The sequence below is a fragment of the Lemur catta genome, chromosome 11 (genome assembly GCF_020740605.2).
Source record: "Lemur catta isolate mLemCat1 chromosome 11, mLemCat1.pri, whole genome shotgun sequence".
Classification (NCBI taxonomy): Eukaryota; Metazoa; Chordata; class Mammalia; order Primates; family Lemuridae; genus Lemur; species Lemur catta.
The window spans coordinates 28,560,540-28,580,922 of record NC_059138.1 but is presented as its reverse complement, the minus strand read 5'-3'; the positions used below and the strand labels follow the sequence as shown (position 1 = coordinate 28,580,922).

The following is a 20,383-nucleotide window of genomic DNA, read 5'->3' as shown; positions in this document are numbered from 1 at the left end:
TCACGGTTCTTCCAATGCCTGATTCTCACAGCCCAAGCACTTTAGATGAGATATCACATCAGTTATGATCTGGTCCCTGAGTCCCCTTCCAGCAAATTTTTAGACTCCAGAAAAAAAAAAAAATCATATAATTTCAGGTGCTTAGAATAAGGCAAGCCTTCTCAGTCTGGGCTCTCTCCTCACTCTTGCTCAGAAAGGATCCCACTTTACAGGTGTCTTCTCTAGGGAAGGATTGGTGTAAGTATTTGTTTTCATCTGTTCCCTTCTACAGATCAATTCTTAAATATCTATCCTCAGCATGCCCCATCTGTAACCCTCTGCTTGTCTCTTGGCCTGAAGTTCCTTTAATCTAGCATAGATTATAGATCATGCAAAATCACTCATAGACATACAATAATAATAATAGCAACACTGTTATAATTACTAATTATCAAGTGGCTATAGTCAGGCACTAAACTAAGCCTTTACTCACAAAACTCAATGATTTTTAGATGTGAAATGCTTCTAGGGTGCTTTATCCCTCTGTGGGAAGCATGCACACTAGGACGGTCAAGCGGTAGCATCCACCGCTCACAGAGGGAAATTGACCTGATAGTGGTGAATATTCATTTGCCTTCACCAGTTCCCACGTTAGCTGGACGAGGGCTGAGGGAGGGCCACTTCCTTCAAAACATGGTTGTGCTGACTTCATTTATCAGACCGTTGGGCAGAACTACACTTTGAATACTTTGTTGTGTGGGCAAAACATGTTCCTGGGAATCATTTATGACTTACTTTCTTCTTGCGATTTTTTAGTTATATAACAATGCTATAAAAATACTAATTTTGATGACCATGCCAAAGATCCATAAAGTCAAGTTGTCATGAATAATTTTCTCTAAAAACTAGTGGTATTATGTTTTGAAAATGAATTAGCATATAGGAGTGAACAGAATAAGATACTTCCTGATGTAATAAGCGGATACATTAATAGCAATGGTAAAATCCCACCTTTCCCTCAAACTTGGCCATTCTTTTCCAATACTTTGCTGTTGAAAATACACAAGCTTTCCCCCCAGACAGCCTGTGATTTGAATCCTGACTGCTTTGCTCACTATTTCTGTGACCTCGGGCAAGTCACCTTGGACCCAGCTATCTGTAAAATGAGGCTGTTGTAAGGATTGTTTATACAGCAACCAGCACAGTCCTTGCAAAGGAATAGGTTTCCTATAGACGTCAGTCCTGGTTCAAGAGAAAAGAAACTAACCAGGCACAACTAACATTTATGGAGTACTTACTATGCTCACCAGAAAGTGAATCTTATCTTTGTAAGTTCTTTGGGGTCTGTTTTGTGGTGTCTGTCAAATAGAAATAACTGATTCACCCCATGTGGGGTCTTTGAATATGTTTTCAACTAAAGTGCTTCTTCCAACTCAAGACTTCATTAGAATATGTGTCCTGGAGGTCAGGTATCAACATACTACAGCACCCCTGGCCTGGCCCGAAAGCACATTTTGAGTTGTATTCAGAACTTGCGCATTAGCAAGCAGCTGCACAGCGGTTGGTTTCTTGCATTTATCTAGAATAGCAAGTGCAATCACAAAGCCTCATCAAGGACTTTCATGTTCTTTCATCTCTGAGTATTACTTGAGGCATAAAAGCATTTTTATATTAACAGGCAACATTATATAATGGCTACATTGTGAATGTTCAAGTTTTTCAACACCGGCAGCTGCCACAAGTGGGCTTTGAATATGCTTAATCAATGAACTAAGCATCAGGTTATAAAGCCCACAAACATAGCTAAGCCCCAAAGTGTAGCTTTCTCTCCACTGCAGGGTGGCTGCAGATACCTAGCATGATGGCTCGCACACTGCTCGCGCTGAGGCCGATGTCAGAGTCAGCGGTGTTATTAAATGCCATGTCTTCCAGACTCCACCATCCATCAGAAGAGATTGCTTGGAAATGATTTGTCAGAGCTTGACTCACTGCTTTTGAAAAATCATCCCATGATGTCTGTTTGCGGATATGTAAAGCACATATTGTGTTTTCGCATTCAAAGTCATTGGAACCATAGTTGCCTGGTTGAATCTCATCCACTGAAATCCTTAAGGGTATTTTAAGAGCATCTGTTAGAAGAATAAAAGAATTAGAAGTTAAAAAAAAAAAAACCCAACAGAAAAAAAAAAACCAGCAAAACTATTCTATAAAATAAGCAGATATGAGTGTTTTAAAAATAAATCGAAGGACAGCTATCTTATTTCCTTGAATGTCCTTATCCTGGAGTAAACAGTGGTTTCCCAATCTCTTCAGTTTCTTTAGGACCATGTTGCATGAACTGTTTATCTTTCCCTGTATCTTTGGTCTTTCTACTTCATAGACTCTTTCCCTTCAGCGAGATTCTCAAGTTATTAAACAAAGAAAAGAAAAATCTGAGAACACTATAACCGCCCTTTCTTGGCCCTTAATTCTCCATATTTTCCTTTCTCCTGAACTTTACAGATAATACCATGAATGAGGCAGATTACAGCCGTATAGCTGAGCGTGCTTAGGACAGTGGCTCGAGAATCGTACAGACCTTGGCTGAGCTTCAGGGTCAGCCTTCTACCAGCTGTGTGTGCTTGGAAAACTGCCTCCATCTCTCTGTTCTCCAACTTCTATAAAATGGAGGGAATGTACGTTGAGTTATGAAGAGTAAATGAACTTACGTTTGTAATGGATTTAACACACTACTTGTTATTAATACATGGTAAATACTAGTAAGTATCTGTCAATGGTAAACAGTGCAGCAGGAAGGAGCTTTTGAAATGCTCTTTCCAGTTTCTTGGTGACACCAGCTGGCTGGGGCTCCAACCACGGCAGGTAGCAGCCCATACGCTTCCGTTCTCAGGAATTGAATTATGTGCTTACTGAGTTACTCGTGTTTCCAAATCTTCCACATCTGTTGAACTCATTACTATAATTAGTAAATTAAATATTCCATAAATTGATAAAATATGTTACTGTTTCTATGAAAATGAATTTAATACTTTAGAGACACTTAAAGAGTTATTAAAAAATGTTATCTAATGAGGTATAGATGAGACAACTATTAGGAAAGACTTAATAATCTCTGGACAGATACTGCCTTTAGTTTGCTGTGCAGAGGTGCTTAAGTACCCAATTCTAGAAATCACAGCTGATGCATTAAATGGATGGTTTGTTCAAACAAACCTATGTGGAATTTTAATCAGCAGAACCATACAAAGTAAAGGCCTCTATCTAAAAGTTAGTGAAAGAATTACTTCATATACTTTAAAATTAAAATGCTTAAAAGTGTGTATTTTTATGATCCTCTTCTTAAACTGGATTTTCCTATTAACTGGTCACTTACTGGATTATTTTATTTTCCAATTGTTGATTCTCAGTCATGTAACTTATCAACAGCATTTGACACAAGTGATCTCTCTCTCTGCTCGTTGATCTATTCCTACTGGATTTCCTTGCACCTCACTGGTTGTTCTTTCACGTTGCTCCTTTGTTGTTCCCTCCACTTTTTCCAGACTTCTTACTAACAGAGCGTTCAGGGCTCCTTTCTCTTATTTTTTCTGTGTTCACTACCTTAGTTATCTCATCCGGTCCCATGAATTTAAATGTCACTGACAGACTGCTGACTCTCAGATTTATATATTCAGTTCATGCTCATCTCTGGTATTCCTGCTGACTTGACATCTCAAATTCATACATTTCAAACTGAACTCCTGATCTTCATCAGCAAGATCTGCTTCACCCACAGCCTTCCCCTTGACAGGCATTGGCAACTCCATCCTGTCAGTTGTTCGGGCTGAATACCTTGGAATTATCCATGAATCTCCCCCCTCTCTCATACTCCACATTCAATCCATCAGGCAGTTCTGCTGACTCTACTTTCAGCTATGTCCAGAATCCAAGTATGTCTCATTGCCTCACCTGCTACCATGCCTGATTGAGCCACCAGTATTGTCTCTCCCCTAGAAGACTTTATTCATGTCCAAATAGGTGTTCCCGATTCTACCTGTGACTTCCTATAGTCTGTTCTCAACAAAGCAGCCAGTGATATTGTTAAAACCTATATCAGATCCTGCCACTCCTATGCTCAAACACTGCAATAGCTACATTCAATCCTTATAATGGTCTACAAATTCCAACAATATCAGGCCCCTTCCCCATCCAGTGATTTTCTCTCAACTGTTTTCCTACTTCTCTTTCCTTGATCATTCTAACCCAGTCCACCCTGTCCTCCTTGCAGTTCCTCAGACACACCAGAAATGCTCCTACCTTAGGGCCTCTGTCCCCTTGGTGTTCTGCCTGGAAAGCTCCCACCTAACCTACCCTCTTTGCCTTCTTCAAGTCCTTGCTTTAATGTCTTATCAGTGAGACTACCTTGACCTCTATCTATCTATCTATCTGTCTATCTATCTATCCACCCATCCATCCATCCATCTTTCTATTGATTTATTTTGACAAGGTCTCACTCTGTTGCCCAGGCTGGAGTGCTGTGGTGTCATCATAGCTCATGTGCAACCTCAAACCCTTGGGCTCAAGCAATCCTCCTGCCTCAGCCTTCCAAGTAGCTGGGACTACACTCATGTACCACCATGCTCAGTTAATTTTTTCTATTTTTAGTAGTGATGGGGTCTCGCTCTTGCTCAGGCTGGTCTTGAACTCCTGGCCTCAAGCAATCATCCCACCTTGGGATCCCAGAGTGTTAGGATTACAGGCATGAGCCACGGTCCCTGGCCTTGACCAGCCATTTTAAAAACTGAAACCCACCCTCACACTCCCAACACCCCCTTAGTGTTTTCCATAGTACGTTTCACCATAGCATAATACCATATAATGAAATATTTCTTATGTTTATTGTTCATTTTTGTCTCTGCTCAATACATTTGTTGAATGAATAAAGGGTAGAATTCTACCATAGTTTTTTCCACTGCCCCTCCATATTATTCATTGCTTAAAATAATCAGCTTCTGCCTACAGAACTGCATGAAACTTATCTCCCTGTTACCAGCAACTTCCTATTTGCCAAATGCAACCAACTCTCTTTTTAACCCCTACAGCCTAGGGAATTGGATATTATTGAATTACTTCCTGTTAGAAACATTCCCCTCACTTGGGCCTGATTACACCATTTTCTGGCTTTCTTCCTTTCTAATCCTTTCCAATCTTCTTTTTTCCCCTCTATTCTGCCCTTAAAATTGGGGTTTCTCTGGGATTGGGCTTCAGTTCCCTTTTCCCCTCACGCTACACACCCTTCCTGTCCAACAGTGCACCCATCTATGGCGTGGGCCATGACCCTCTTCCCCAGCCCTGGCCCTACATGGCTAATTCAGGGCCTCCTTTCCCTCCTGCTGGATACCAGTCATGTGCCTTCTCTATGGCATCCCATAATAAGACAATGTTTCCACTTTACCAACCTCTCACTTCCTTCAGTAGCTACAGGATTATATCAAAACCTACCCATAAGAATACGGGGCCTTTTATGATCTGACTCTGGACTACCTTTTCCATATTGATCTCTCTTCTCCCTGCACTGGAGACACAGCTAAACACCTCTAGAGACTCCAAAGCACCATGCTCTGTAATGCCTCCAGATACGCTGTTCACCTGGAATGGCTCTGTTTTGGGCTTTTTCTTGGCCTAGCGCTTCAATTCTCACTTCAGTCCTCCATCGGGAAGCTCTCACTAACCTCCTCTATGCATGTTTTTAAACTTTGACTCGAACAGAGAGACTTATAACAAATACAGGCTTGGAGCTGTATTTTTGAAATTTTATACAGGTGTCTTACATAATATATTATGCATCCTTTTATTACTGACTTCTTCACTCAACATTTTAAAATATATCTATGGTGGTTTCACATTTATTTTTAAGTGCTATTTGGTCATTTTAAAATATAAATCTTCTACAGTTCATTCTATTTATCCACTGCCCAATAGGTTTCCATTTAGAATCCTTTCAATTTTCTATTACACTCAACGCTGCAACACGTATCTTCGTATGTCTCTTGGCACACACGTGCAGGAGCGCCTCTAGCTTATGTACTTAGGTGAGGAATACAGAATGTTTGTTGAAGAAATGAAGATAAATGGCTTCTTTGTGCTTCTCTGACACATTCAGTTCTCCAGTACTTACTCGCTACAGTTCATTTGCAGAAGGAATCTGCAATTTGCCTTCTGGCAGTAATCACAATCTAAATGCACATCCTGTCTTTTTAATTCTGTTAGATGGTCAGAATCACAAACCTTAGACCTTAAGAAATATTTACTCTTTTGCCTTCAGTCATGTGAGTAATTATTATTCCCTATGAACAGGTGAGCAGAACAAGGTCAGAGAAGGTGAAACACCTTGCCTGAGGTTACAAAGACCTCAAAGAAGCGTACTGGGATTCAGATGGTCTTTCCTCTAAATCCCGCTCCCTAATGTCCAGTCTTCCACAAGATGTGCACTTACAAATCCTGTCTACATGTCTGAGACAGAAATTACACTTGGGTCTCCAGTCTTATTTCTTAAAGTCCTCCTTGATCCCCATTTTTAGGATTTTCCATCCCTCTCCTCATTATATGCCATTTCTCTATCCACCTCCCTGGCCCAGCTTCTGACACTTAAAGCTTCTTGACTGTTTCCAGACTCTCTATAGATTAAGCTATCTCGTACAGACCTGCCTACATAATTTCAAAACACTGTTTCAGTCATATTATACACTATCAAGGATCTCATTAACTCTGATTGTCATATAAAATCAAAACTACTGAAACTACCATTAAACTGCCTGAAATATCAACTGCCCTGTCCCACCTTCCCAATTCCCCACCTCTAGCAACACCTCTACTCCAGCCAGACCAGTATGCTTTTTAGTTTTCATATCCAACATACCATGCTATCTATATTTACTCCTTCTTTTAATGTTTAATAGCAAAAAGTGGAATTAAATAAATGATAGCATTTACATTCCAGAATAAGTTTTTAGTCCAAAAGAAAGTTTTCCATGTTTGTTATTAGGTTAGGTTCAGTTTAAGTATATAAAAGCTAAAATATAAACAGAACAATTATATCTTAGAGAAATTCTATAAAAGGCACTGCTTCAGATAATAAGCAGTGATTTAAAAGTTTAAGGCCCTGAAGGCTAGATTTTAATGATTTAAAAAAGCCTCCTTTCAACCAAAAAACTCCCTCAGATTTAGTTTGCACGTTTTTTTCCTTGCCATTCTGAAGTTTTATTCACAAAAGAATATAAATGTGTATATCAGGTTGAAGACTAAAACATTATTTCAATTCTTAAAATTCTGCTTATCTTAAAATCAAATTACTGATACTGTTGGCTGATGGGATGGATTGGGTATAATCTTGACATAAGAGGTCATAATGTTTTGTAAGATCTAGCACTCCATATTCATAAACCCACAGTGAGCCTTTCATAAAACGTGCTGAGGAGCATATACTCTTAGAGCTGGGAGGGACCCAGGAGATAGTCAATTATCTTTGTAGACAGGTAGGCAGTCAGGTGCTGGGAGACAACTGACTTGCCTGGCTCATACAATCAGCTGATGCAGAGTACACAGCTGGGATTTCTCATTCCCTGCCAGTCTAGTGTCTAGAAAGACAATCTAAGTCAGAAGCAAAAAGCAATAATTATTTAGATTTCTCTTCCTAGGTCAGTCAAAGACAAGGAAGATCTAGCATCATCTGACTAGCAATTAGTTCTGCAAAAAGTCATTCTACATGGAGAAAGAATTAATTACCACATTTATAATCGATAAAGTGGTTTTTGCAATAGCTTAGGCTCCAAAAAGGTTAAAAAGAAGGTGAGAAAACTGTGGTTGCATTAATATTGTTCCCATTGTCCCAGAGGCCCCAGTGGCACAGAGGAAGGATGAACAATAAGCTTCGAACGTGACTCACTCAGATTCTCCAGCAAATGTTTGCAGTCATCAGTGGCAACATCATGCACAGTCCGATTGCACTTGTCTCTCCTTTCTGGCTCAAGCCCTCTGTGCCTACACAAGATTTCTAGGCAGTTCTGTAAAGACAAGATCTCTATTACCTCTAAGTCTGAATGAATTAACTTGAGTGCAAAACCCAAGGGAAAAGCCAGTTGCCTGTAACAAGCCAATGAAGAATTCATAGCTGGAAATCTTATTTCAATTCCAGCAACCCAAATATACACATTAATCTTTGATTAATCTAAGCAATGTCGAGAAATGCAAAGCAAAGAGTGCTTCATTTAAATGCAAATCATAGCATCATAACATTGCTTTTTAGAACAGCTTTTAGGTTTCAAGAAAACAAATGAGCTTACTAATCACTCGGTTTGCAGGCTGAAATTAAGAATGAAATTGACGTCAGCAGACAGTCTCCTTTTCTGGTAATTTGGTAATATGAAATTTTTGCTACAACAGGATGTACCTTGCTGTCTTCTAGTCCACGAACTGCTCATCTGGTAATATAAGTGCAGGGCTCCAGTTTTAACAGTTCTTTCCCAGAGTCCTCATAAGCACCTTTGTACTTGAGATTTTATGCTACTCTATTTTTTTTTTAATTTGGAAAATATGAACACAATGTTGATTGAGTTTTTAGAAAAATATTCCCTATGGATATTAAAATTATGTTTTCTTTTCCAGCTTTTTTTGTGTGTTAAGAAAATGTCCATTCAAAAATATCAGTAACTGTAAAGTTTTAGTCCTCTATAATTTTTCGAATGCAAAATGCAAGACAATATATACACATTTTCTAATAAATAATCGCACAGCAGGATATTATATCAGGATATTTACCCAGGAACTCTCCTATATCAACTGCTACCACTTTGTGATTTGTTTACTGATTTCCCACAAGAATAAGCAGAAAACTGAATAGACCAGAAACCATAAAAAGGAACTCATCACCAAAACAAGCAATGTCTTTTCCATCAACCCCCTAAATACACACCCACACCCTCTCAGAGGCACGGAGCTGATTTGCACTTCCATCTACATAGTAAACCAGGTCGTCTGAAAAGTCTTCTCTGATCTTGCTATAGAACACTTTTTTTTCTGTTTTGTATAGTACACTTTTTTCCTTTTCTAATATAGAATATTTTTTAAAGAAATACCCACATGAAAAAGAACACAAATAAGTGTACGATGTGAAGCATTATCACAAAGTGAACACACTTGTGGAAGGAGATTCCGGAGCCCCTTTCATGGTCTATGTCAACCCCAGCCCCACCCTTTTCCCTGCAGAGGTAACTACTATTTCTAATATTTTGAACTGTATATAAATGCAATCATACTGCAAGTACCCTTTTATATTTGGCTTCTTTCATTCAACATAGTCTCTGAGATTCTTAGGAGTAGTCATAATTCATCTTTAAAAAAAACTTTTACTGTGTGGTATCCTGTTTTATTCCGTTGTGGTATACCACAATGTCCTTATCCATTTTCTTGCTGATGGACTTTTGTGTTCTCCTATGAACACTCTAGAACATATCCTGTGGTGGACACCTGTCGGGTATGTACCAGAGCTGGACTGCTGGGCACAGGGCATGCATCTGTCCTACGTGGTACATACTGCAGAGAGCTTTCAAAGTGGCCATACCAATTTCCACTCCCACAAGGAGTGTATGTGAGTTCCAGTTGCTCCATATTGCCTCCAAAATATACTTTTAAATGCAGTAATGAGTTCACAGGAAAGTGCAGGGCATCCCCAAAGGCCAGAAAGAAAAACAAAGAGTAGGCTGAAACTGCCAATTAAGTGAAATCTGAAGAGGAAGCCAGTGCTGGTTTGAGGGCAAAGCTGAATTAGAGAACCTTTTTGGATCCTGAGGGGGTGGGACTCTAGGGCTTGGGAAACGGAAGAGATGAACCAGAGGACCCCTGAGTAACACAGTCTGTCTGCCTGCAAAGGACACTTGTTTCTCACTGCCTGCCCCTGCTTAGGCTGCAAGGATCTCCTCCAAAATTCGTCATCTAAGCCTGGCAGTTTGCACTCCACATATATGTACAACTATTATGTGTCAATTGTAAATAAAAAAAAATTTTTTAAAAAAGTCTAGCTGTGTGTCTTTCATGGGTCTAGGGTTCAGATTTAAGAAATCACTAAGCTAAGAAATTAACTGGAAACATAATCAAATATATAAGTAACAGTTCTTATCAAGCTGTTATTACTAATTTGTACAAAACCAGTAAATGAATAACATAACGCTGATTTAGGAATTAACTCTAATTAAGAGGCTTAAATAGAATGCAATCTGAAAACTAAACTTTGTAAATTCTCAAGATGATAAGAGATAAAAAGAACACATTTATTTTGCAAGTTAGTACTTGCAGCAAAAGTGGGTAAAAGCCTAAGCAGACCTAGATTCTAATCCTGCCAATAAAAATGATTAAATCTACAACCGTTGGTAAATCATTTAACTTTCTTAGTTTCCTTATCTGTGTTTCAAATATCTATGTCTCCTAGGACTGTTATGTGACATATGAAAGATGCATATAAAGTGCTAATGTTTTTGGCAAGTACTAAACTCCCGATATATATTAGCAGCTGTTATGATTATAATCAACGTTGACAACAATTAGAAATCTATCCAGATGTTCAGTTAACTGGTGAGGTATTACATACAGCACATCAACAAATGTCACTCGTCTCAAGATAATTCTAGGTGATGTTAGTTCAAATTACAAACAAAAATGATGAGAGTTGCAACACAAGTTTGCAATCCTCCTGAATTAAGATTCTTTCCTGACCTTCAAAGTGAGTTATTTCTAATTTTTATTACACTCAGATAGGTCAGTGGGCAATAATATAAGCAATGACTTTCTCTTCAAGGAAGCATGAAATGCCAATCCCCACGAGGGTAATGCATATCCAAACAGTGCTACAGGTGTAGATTCTACAGCAGATGCTGGCTCCGTGAAAAACACAAAGAAGATGAAAACTCCAACCCACTGACACCTAACAACAGCAGCTACAACTGTCTGAGCACATACTAAGTGCCAGGCACAGTTCCAACACTTCGCAAGTATTCAATTCTCATTTAATCCTTACGAATAAGGTACTAAGCACCTCTGCACCAGGCACCGTGTCAGGGCTGAGCATCCTGACGACAAGGAAGGCAGCGGCTCGACGTCTCGGGAGGAATGCAAAGTGCCGTAGAGAGTTAGACATGGGGAAAAGACACACAGGAAAGAGGACTGTGGAAGCAATGAGTAAAGTTCTACTTCACAGAGGAGCAGGAGGAGAGAAAGAGGGGAAAAAGCATCTATGCTGTCCCTGCTGGGTGCAATTCTGTGAAGAGGACAAATGCTGTGATACCAGTCACTGCTTCTGGAAATGAATTCCTAGAGGGCCCAAACTGGGCAGGGTGTCCTACCCAAGTGATATAGAGCAAAGCATCTAGAGGAAAGAATTTAAGCTCAAGTCCTAAGGATTAGGATACGGATACATCTGCTATAACAGAGACTTTAAAAAGTAGTGGGGCTTAGGCTTCAGCTTTCACTTCCACTGACATTCCACTTGCCAGAACTTAGGTACAGGGCCGCAGTCACCTGCAACTGGGGGTGGAAAATGCAGTCTTTATGCTGGGCCCAGCTGAAAATGGAGGGATCTGTAATTGTATTAATAGAGGAAGGGCAGAAGAGAGGTTGAAGGGTGATAAGAAATCTTTGCCAGGGTCCTTTAAGGAGAGATGAGAAGCAAGGTACCAGTGCCAGGGAGATTAAGTAGAAACCCCAAGTCCAAAGAGCTAGAGATAAAAATCAAAGTCAGGGCTGGGAGCCAAGACTCTAAGAGTGGGCAGAGGGAGAGAAAGTGAAAAGAGTTTTCAAAGGTACAGTGAAAGCCCGGCTCGAGCACTGAGAGCAACCTCAGGGTGTGGGTGAACCCGTTGCTTTGCAGGGCAGGGGAGATGGAAGCTGTTAAGTGGGAAATAATGGCCTGGGCAGGAAGGCAGACAAGGGCGCATGGTCAGAGATGAAGTCGGCTGCAGTCAGCCGTGAAGGGCTGAGTGCTAAGCAGTTTGGATGCCTTTCTGTAGGCTTGGGGATGCGTTAGGGCAGGCAAGTGCCCGATCATCTCTGTTCTGAAAACCAGTTGGTGTATTTGGAAGTTGTATTGGAAAGGAAGAGGGTGATGGGAAGAAGAACAGTTAAGAAAGAGATGTACTTGTCTATTCACTCACTGATTCAACAAACATTTAGTACTTGGGGGCCACAGATTCTGCTGGGCCCGGTATATACAAAGATGAAAAAGTGGTGTTTTGGAGGAGGCAGAGAGGGAGTGAGGGATGCGCACAATTACCATGAAGCACAAGTTCTGTGCGTGAAGTGTGGACAGGTGCCCTAGAGACACATAACTCTTAGGAGCCCAGACTCGGGCTGAGATGTTGCCCAGGCTGAGAAGGGTCAGGACAGGAGACAAGGCCATGTGAGGTGATAGGAACAGCAGATGCAAAGGGAGAGAAGAGAAAGCACAGGATGTTTGCACATGGCTGGTCACATGTGAGCAGAGCACAGCACGTGCTTGGGAAGGAGACAGAAGCATGCCGGTGGAGGCAGACTGAGGCCAGACAAGAAAGCCACGTGGCTGTCATGGTAAGGGTCTGGCCCTTACCTGGGACTTGACAGAGCCCTGGGAAGCTGTGAGGCAGGTAAGTGACGTCATCATGTTCACCTGACAGAAAGACCCCTCACGTGGCAGCGTGAGGAGACCACAGCAGGACTCCAAATGCATCCAGATGGCACAGGATGAGAGAACATGCTCATGAGACTATGAGGAGGCAATGTATTCAAAATTTATTCACGGGGAATAAACTCTAGAGTTGTACTGATCACTAGAATTAACTAAGATAGGAAGACAGAGCAAGTAAGCACAAATGCCAGGTAACGCTATGGGACTGAGAGAGGAGAAACAGGCACGGCAGCAGACCGGCTAAGGAGTGTGAACATCAGGCCCAAGGATGCACCCACCGGAAAGCAAAAGTGAATATAAACTGGGCCACTTTTAAGAGCAAAAGGGGGCACTGTTAATAGGTACAGTGGGATAACAGGCATAGGCAAGACTGGATTGGGCAAACGGCCAAGTTTGTTCCCCTAGTTATCAAGGAGAAGTCCAGTCAACTGTGAACTTCCTGGAAAGGATGTTCCTGGATGGACTCAGAAAATGCTCAGGTAGGGCTAGAGATGAGATTTGGAGTCCCCAAAAATTATATTTTGGGGATCAAGATCACTCAAGGGAGAAAGCACAGAGTGAGAGGAGAAAAAGGATCGAAGCCCAGATCCATGAAAGGTGTTGGTAAAAACCACCGGAAGGTCCGTGTTTTGGGTGAGGGGTGGAGCCTTACTCAAGCTGGCTAAGTTTATGTTCCCTTTAGGGTTCCACCAATCAGTGCTGCCCAAAGTCAGCAAGAATTCAGCGCTCTTCACTGAACATTCTGGGATGAGTATAAAAAAAAATACCCTTCTTTTGTTTACACACAGCCTGGCATTTACAAAAGTAATTTCACTAAAAATTAATGGAGAAACGTAAATAACCACAGAGAATCAAAAGCACTAAAATAGAGTCCAAAAATAGATTTCTATTTATCATGATTAACATTCAGTTCCAATGACTTAGTACCTTTGCAGTTGCCTTATCTAACTTTTTCCTTTCTAAACCAGTTGTCCAACTCTGTGCGACAAGGAGGACTTTAGTGACTCCTATTATCTTGTTCTCTTTGCTACCGAGACCTAGGGAGAAGGAATCCAGATCTTGGGGCCCCATGTGGACCTTTGCGCATACTTCAACTGGACTGCCTGCAGGACACAGGGGGCCACTACAGGGTGAGAGGAAACATCTGACTTAGACATGGCTAAAAGACCACAACCCTAACACAAGAATTACCTCTAGATGGCAACAAGAGGGCCACTGCCTGACCAGAGGACAGTGGGCCTGCCCAGAGATGACCTCTAGGATGCTGGAAATGAATGTCTGAAAGGTGGGTAAAAAGCCAGGTGAGGAGATGTGGGTTTGGGACTAGTTATTGCAGAAGCCACAGTTAAAGCTAAATAACTGCATACGCTCCTAAAAAAATAGATGTAGGTGGCTGAGAATGAAGCTTGGGAGTTGCTTAGAGTTTAGGAAAAAAAAAAAAAACAAAAGAAAAATTCCAGAAAAACAAATAGAAAGCCTGGTCAGCAAAGTTGGAGGGGCAGTGAGGAAAGGGCAGTGTTCTAGAAGCCCAGGGAGGGAGGAGTTTGCATTAAATAGTCAACGTGTTAAACAACCTAGAGAGACTGAGCAAAAGCATAAGTGATAGGAAGCTGCTGGCTTTTGTGATATACATAAGCTAGAAGTATAAGCTCCTCTTGTAGTTCCCCAAATGAAAAAACAAATCTCTGGGTATATGAACTTCAACAACAGAGATGCTCAAATCCAGACAATCTCCTCAATTTATTTCTGTTGCAGGAACCTGACATGTCAATGATCTCAGGCCAGAAGAGAAAGTTTCATGAAGAAACTCTTCTACCTATTCACATAAAGTGATGAAAACAAAAGCTTATCCTTAGTTCACAGCAGTCTCTGTGAGTAGTCACAGGTCAGCTTTAGAGAGAGCTATTATCAAACATTAGATGGTGATCTGCATAAGTTCTTAACCACTGGGGGAAAAAAATAAAAAAACAAGGACTAACATGGAAAAAGCACGGACTGGGAATCTGATCTTCAATGAATTGACCTGGGAGAATTAGTTACTCACTTCCCGAGAATAAGTTTATTGACAACACAAAGTGGTTGGACTGGATGAGCTATGTCCCTTCAAGCTCTGAAATCCCACAGTTTTCTACTGAAAACCATGTGGAAACTGAAGTCATCTTCTTTTGGGGTAGTGATGATACTATTCCCACATGCTACTATAGAGACTAAAAAAAAAAGTTGTTTTTTAAGCTTGTAGTTAGTGTAGAATCTTTTTACCAATACAGTGATTAACTCAGAACTGTAATTCATGTTTTCAGAAAACTGGCCTTAGAGACTTAGTCATAAAGGGATTACCTTTCTGCAGAACTATCTCAGCCAGAATATAAACATTTTATTAGGCAAATAATGCAAATATATTTTCTAATACCTTTGACTGGAACGGAAGGAAGCATAGTCTAGTGAAAAGAGTAATGGAATCAGGCTATCTGGGCGTCGTTCCCAACTTCTATCTATTAAACCCTCTGGGGGTTAAATATCCTAATCATAAAATGAAGAGGTTAGACTGGAAGATTAAATATCCACTCCAGGGCTTTAAAAAAAAATCTATTATTTTAGTAGCTTGGCTGTGTGTGAATGCTGTCAGTCATGCTCACTTTTTAAAATCTCTCTTTTCTTGTCCAACATTTATCTTATGCTTCCTAGAGTCAAAGAATACAGGAGAGTCACAGTCTATGAGAGAAAGAGGTTGTATTTCCCTCTACTCAACAGTGACAAGCACTGCCTGCCAGAGCCATCGATATCAGTGAAGATACCATCTTTGATCATAAAAACATCTGAACTAATAAAGAGTTCGAAATTAAGGAGCTGGGCAGCACCACAATCACCCTACACTGAAGGGTAACTCACCCTGGGCACTGGGCTCCTCTCCCTGCTCAGCAGCTGAGCCTCCTGGATCAAGGATGCTTGGGGTTTGTTTTGTTTCTTTGCCTCCAGGCACAGCCCACTCCTATCATTAACATCCCACACTACACTCAGAGATCTTCTCTTAAGGGGGTGGAGGGAGGTTTCAACCTACCCCTTCCCACGCACCTCTCTACCACCAAATGAGCCTCACAGTCCTCACTTAACTGCACATTTTCAAATTTAAACTATTCATATTTCCCATCTTTGTCCCCTAAAAGCTTTTATGTCGAATGCTGTTGCATTCTATTCAAATCAATCCATCTATATCGAGTTCCCAGAATTTTTGTATCTTTTTTGTTAGAGGGTAAAGTGGAAAACCACAAAAAACTGCTACCGATACAATACCTCCACATTGAATTCAATCATGCCTTTTTTTCATTTTTTAAAAACCAAAGTCCAAAATGAACAGCTTCTGCCAAAGATCACAGTAACAGGAAGTTACTGAACCAGGAGCTCTAAATACACAATCTTCTAGCCATCTCCATCTGGATGAACAAATCACAGCACTGCAATTCGGCATGTCTAAAACCACATTCTGTTTTCCTGAGCACAATCATGCCTTTTCTTCGCTCTTTCTGGGAATGTCACTATTTCTTTCTGTTCAGTGCTCACATTTCCCATGTTTAATCTGTGCTCAATTCTGGGACATTTCTAGTATCTTTCATTATTTCCAATGTTCTCATCATCTTTCGCCTAATATCTCTTCCTGCCACCATTTTCTTTCATAATCCAAAATCTTCTAATGTTTTTGCTAAATTAATCTATATAAATTGTAGAGCTGATTATTTTGCTTTTGTGTACAAAATCTTTCAATGGCTTTTTACTATGACTATTAAATTAAGACCAAACTACTTAGTATGCCATTGAAAAGTCCCATGGCCTACCATGAAACTCCCAGTCTGGTCTGATTTTGCACCATTGTCCTGTTAGCTCCAATGGAGCTGTTATCCACCTCCCTACTTGCACATTTTTGTTCCTACTGCTCCTTCCACCTCAACTACTCTCCTTTCTCAGTGGTGAGTGGCACATTTAACCCTCCCCCCATGCAAAGCTCAAAATAATTTCCTTCTCCAGAATGAGCCATTCCTGAGCCTAACATTCCTGCAGCTCTGCCCTTTCAAATACGTATGTTTTCTTTCTTTTTCCCCACAACAACTGCATTTTTATACTGTTCCATCGCATGTTTATTACTCTCGTGTTCACTTTTTGTGCTTCTCTTTTCCTACTCCTGTCTCGTACCCTGCATACTTGCCACTGGACTAGGGGCTACCTAATGGCAGAAATGATTCGTGCAAATGTTGGCATACACAGTGCCTTGCACTCCAAAGCTTCCTAATAACTTATTATTACTAAAGCATATTAATGCTAAAGCGATTTAAATAGAAAAAGTATGAGTGAATGGCCTGTTATACTATTTCTCTAATAATCAAAATCTTTTTGTACTCTATCAATGAGTGAAATCCAGAGCTCCCCCTAAGATATCAATCAGGCAGTACAGGTAGGGTGTAAGTTTGGCAGCTGAGGGTACAAGGACAAGAACATGAACTCTGCAGCAATATGGGCAGGTATGGAGCCTGGCCCCACCTCTAACTAGTAGTGTGGCCTTGGTACTGAAGTGAGCAACCCAATGGGCTAAATCAATACCAATCTTTTTCTCCTCTTGTGATTACTCTCCTATTTCTTATTAACAAACTCCAAATGCAACGATTTTTATTAAAAGTCTCTTATACCCTTGACCATAAATATCTGCTGGATAGGAAAAACGTCAATGTGTACTAGTAGCTAACATCTGCAATGGTATCATTCCACCTCCAATTCTTCAATGCACTCAATCCATAGCAGACAACTTTGTCACTTATCAAATTACAACTGCATGAGGCAGCCAGCTGCTACCGGACACACCTTAAAACCTTTGGAAGCAGCAATATGGGCAGCAGTCCAGCCTTCTCTGTCAGCGTGGTTAATGAGGTCCGCAGGAACAACAGGCTTGGATTTGCCTTCAGAACTCTCTTCTCCTTCATCCAAGTCAGAGGCATCTGACTCGGGCTCCTCCTCATTCAAAGTGTTCCCACGAGCTGGTACTCTGTGGTACATCAGAAGCTTGAGGCTGTCCACATTACCAGTGTCCACAGCTGCATGAACTGGTGTCCAGCCATCCTGAAAATAAAATGACCCACGGCAGAGGTTTGATAACAACAGTACTGTTGAGAACAGTGTTATTGAAAGTTCACCTTTAAAATGTTCCTGGGCATGGACCAGTGGGCTGGGAAAAGCAGGCATTCCAATCCTGAATATCACTGATGAGTTCAGTGTAGTTCTCTGGCCTCTGTCAGTTACAATATTTTCCCCCAGCTATGACTCATATTGGCTACTTTGTAATCATTTCCACATGCCAGTTAACCACTTGGAGCGAACAGGTACTTCCCAGGCCCATAACTGAGCATTCTGTACAGTAAACCAGAATCTCAATTTAATACCAAGAAAGAAAACAAACTTTAGCCTAAAGAGATTTTTTTAAAAACATTTATATCCAAGAATAATGTTATTAGGAAAGTACTAAAAGAATGCTCTTACAAGCCAGTTTTACTTATAAGGCAGTGCCCTAACTCTAGTGATCTTAACATTTTATGCCAACCATTCTGGAAGGAAAGATCCAGAACAGGGAAAAGGTAGACATGCAGGAAAAAACAAAGCCAAATAATTTCACTGGCTGTCTATGATTGCAGAGGGATACTGATCAGTACAAGCTTAGAAAATGTTCCAACCAGAATTACTGGGTCCATTTTCTAGAACACATTACTTTGAAGCCTCTATCGCTCACTCAGTTGGCTGCTAGAGTAGACACAGAACTCTTTCCTAGGGCAGTGGTTCTCAGGTGTGGCCCCCAGACGGGCAGCATCAGTACTGCCTGGGTACTGGTTAGAAATACAAATTCTTAAGCCTCACCTCAGATCTACTTAATCAGCAACTCTGGAAGTGGGGTCTACCAATGTGTTTTAACAAACCCTCAGGTGATTCTTCTGATGCACTAAAGTTTGACAAACACTATTCTAGGGAAAACCTTGGTTCTATCTATAGTCTTTCATTACTACATAGAGATGGGTCCACCTTCTTATTCCTATACTAAACATATTTCAGCAAGCTATGCAGGGGTCCCCAACCTACGGTGAGTTGTATAATTATTCTATCATATATTACAATGTAATAATAATAAAGTGCATGATAAATGTAATGAGCCTGAATTATCCCAAAACCATCCACCACCACCCCCGGTCTGTGGAAAAATTGTCTTCCATGAAAACAGTCCCTGGTGCCAAAAAGGTTGGAGACTGCTGAGCTATAGCACACTTTTTTTTTTTTTTAAAGTAATGGGGTAGAAGACACAGAGAGAGAGAGACAATAAATGGGAACAATCTAAAATTAGGCTATAAGTCATCTGATCACTTGCTAAAGCTGTCCCTTTAAGTTGTGGCTTTTCCTCTGGTTCTGTAACTCATACCAATAAAGTCCACTTGGCTAACACAAGACCGTGGCTGGGCAGTAACTGGAATACTGTGTGTAGTCTTGGTGCTCCAATCAGGTAAAGCTGTTTCATGGTTTGTCCTGTGCTGGGTTGTAGACACCTTTTCTTGAGTAGCGGTCTTATACAGGTACAGGGTATAATGCTTTTGACCTTGCCTAATTTATGCTACACAGGTCATGTGGCCATTCCTGAAAAAAACTTCCAATTTCTTATTCTCCTTTGATACTTTCTTATTAAAAGTCAAAAGACATAATTATTCCCTCAAGATCCTCTCTATTATATTGTTTATCTCTAGACTTTCGAGCATCTATACTTGCAAAGATTTCGTTCTGCTCATCAACAACTAGCTTGAGAGGATAGATTTCTGTGTTCTCTAACTTAGGATGTGACTTAAATTTTTGTGATGTGCTACTTTTCTTCAGCTTGGTGATATAAAATTCATTTATTTTTCATCTATAAGACAGAATTTTACAATGAATATGTGTAACACCACAGATTACTTAGAGAAAATATATAAAATAACATGAAGAAACGTAAAACTAAGCTATTTTCTCAGATTTTCAAAAAATAAATGGGAAAACCCAAAATAAATAATAGATTTTTTTATAAAACAAAAGCTCTATTAATAAGAGTCACGTTCATACCTAGTTTATTATATTCCTGCCTATATCATTAATTAAACTGTTGGTTCTCTTTGGGGAAATTGCATCAGGAAATCCAGAATCTAAGATTATTATTTGTTGAATAAATAAAAACATGCCTCCATTGTCTGCCCTAAATCTGAAAATAGTCAGAAACACAGTATTTGTTTTCCTGTTTTACAGATGAATAATCTGAGGCTCAGAGGTTAAAGGACTAGGTTAAAGGCTAAATGGACAAGACTTTTAATTAGCAGGGAACAGATTCAAACAGAGGTTAGATACACTGAAAATCCTACAAGCAAAACAAAATAAAGCAACCTATATTTTAACATATTTTGTTTTTCTAGCTGTAGAGTTTGGAGATACACTGTAAATTACATATGTAGGAAAAAAAAACAAACCCAAATTGGTACTCACTCTGGTTTTTACACTTCGGTCAGTTCCAGCTTCCAACAAGAGTTTAATACATTCTTTATTTCCATTTTTACAGGCCAGGTATAGAGGTGTCTGTCCTCCATCAGCAGCATGATTAATGTGAGCATCATATGCAATTAATAATTCTACACACCTAAATGCAAGATTATGATTAATTACATAAAAACTGAG

At 40.2% G+C, this 20,383-nt stretch overlaps 1 protein-coding gene across 2 annotated transcripts in view; it reads right to left on the bottom strand.

The window, feature by feature from the left end:
* The window catches only part of CTTNBP2 (cortactin binding protein 2), a 147,047-nt gene that overhangs the window by 40,721 nt on the left and 85,943 nt on the right, over window positions 1-20,383 (bottom strand). For both annotated transcript variants that reach the window (XM_045564469.1, XM_045564471.1), the window contains 4 exons: window positions 20,195-20,345; window positions 17,516-17,770; window positions 7,904-8,021; window positions 1,833-2,108 (listed from right to left, as the gene is read on the bottom strand). In XM_045564469.1, coding sequence (XP_045420425.1) covers window positions 1,833-2,108; window positions 7,904-8,021; window positions 17,516-17,770; window positions 20,195-20,345 — 800 coding nt within the window. The remainder of the gene's footprint in view (window positions 1-1,832; window positions 2,109-7,903; window positions 8,022-17,515; window positions 17,771-20,194; window positions 20,346-20,383) is intronic.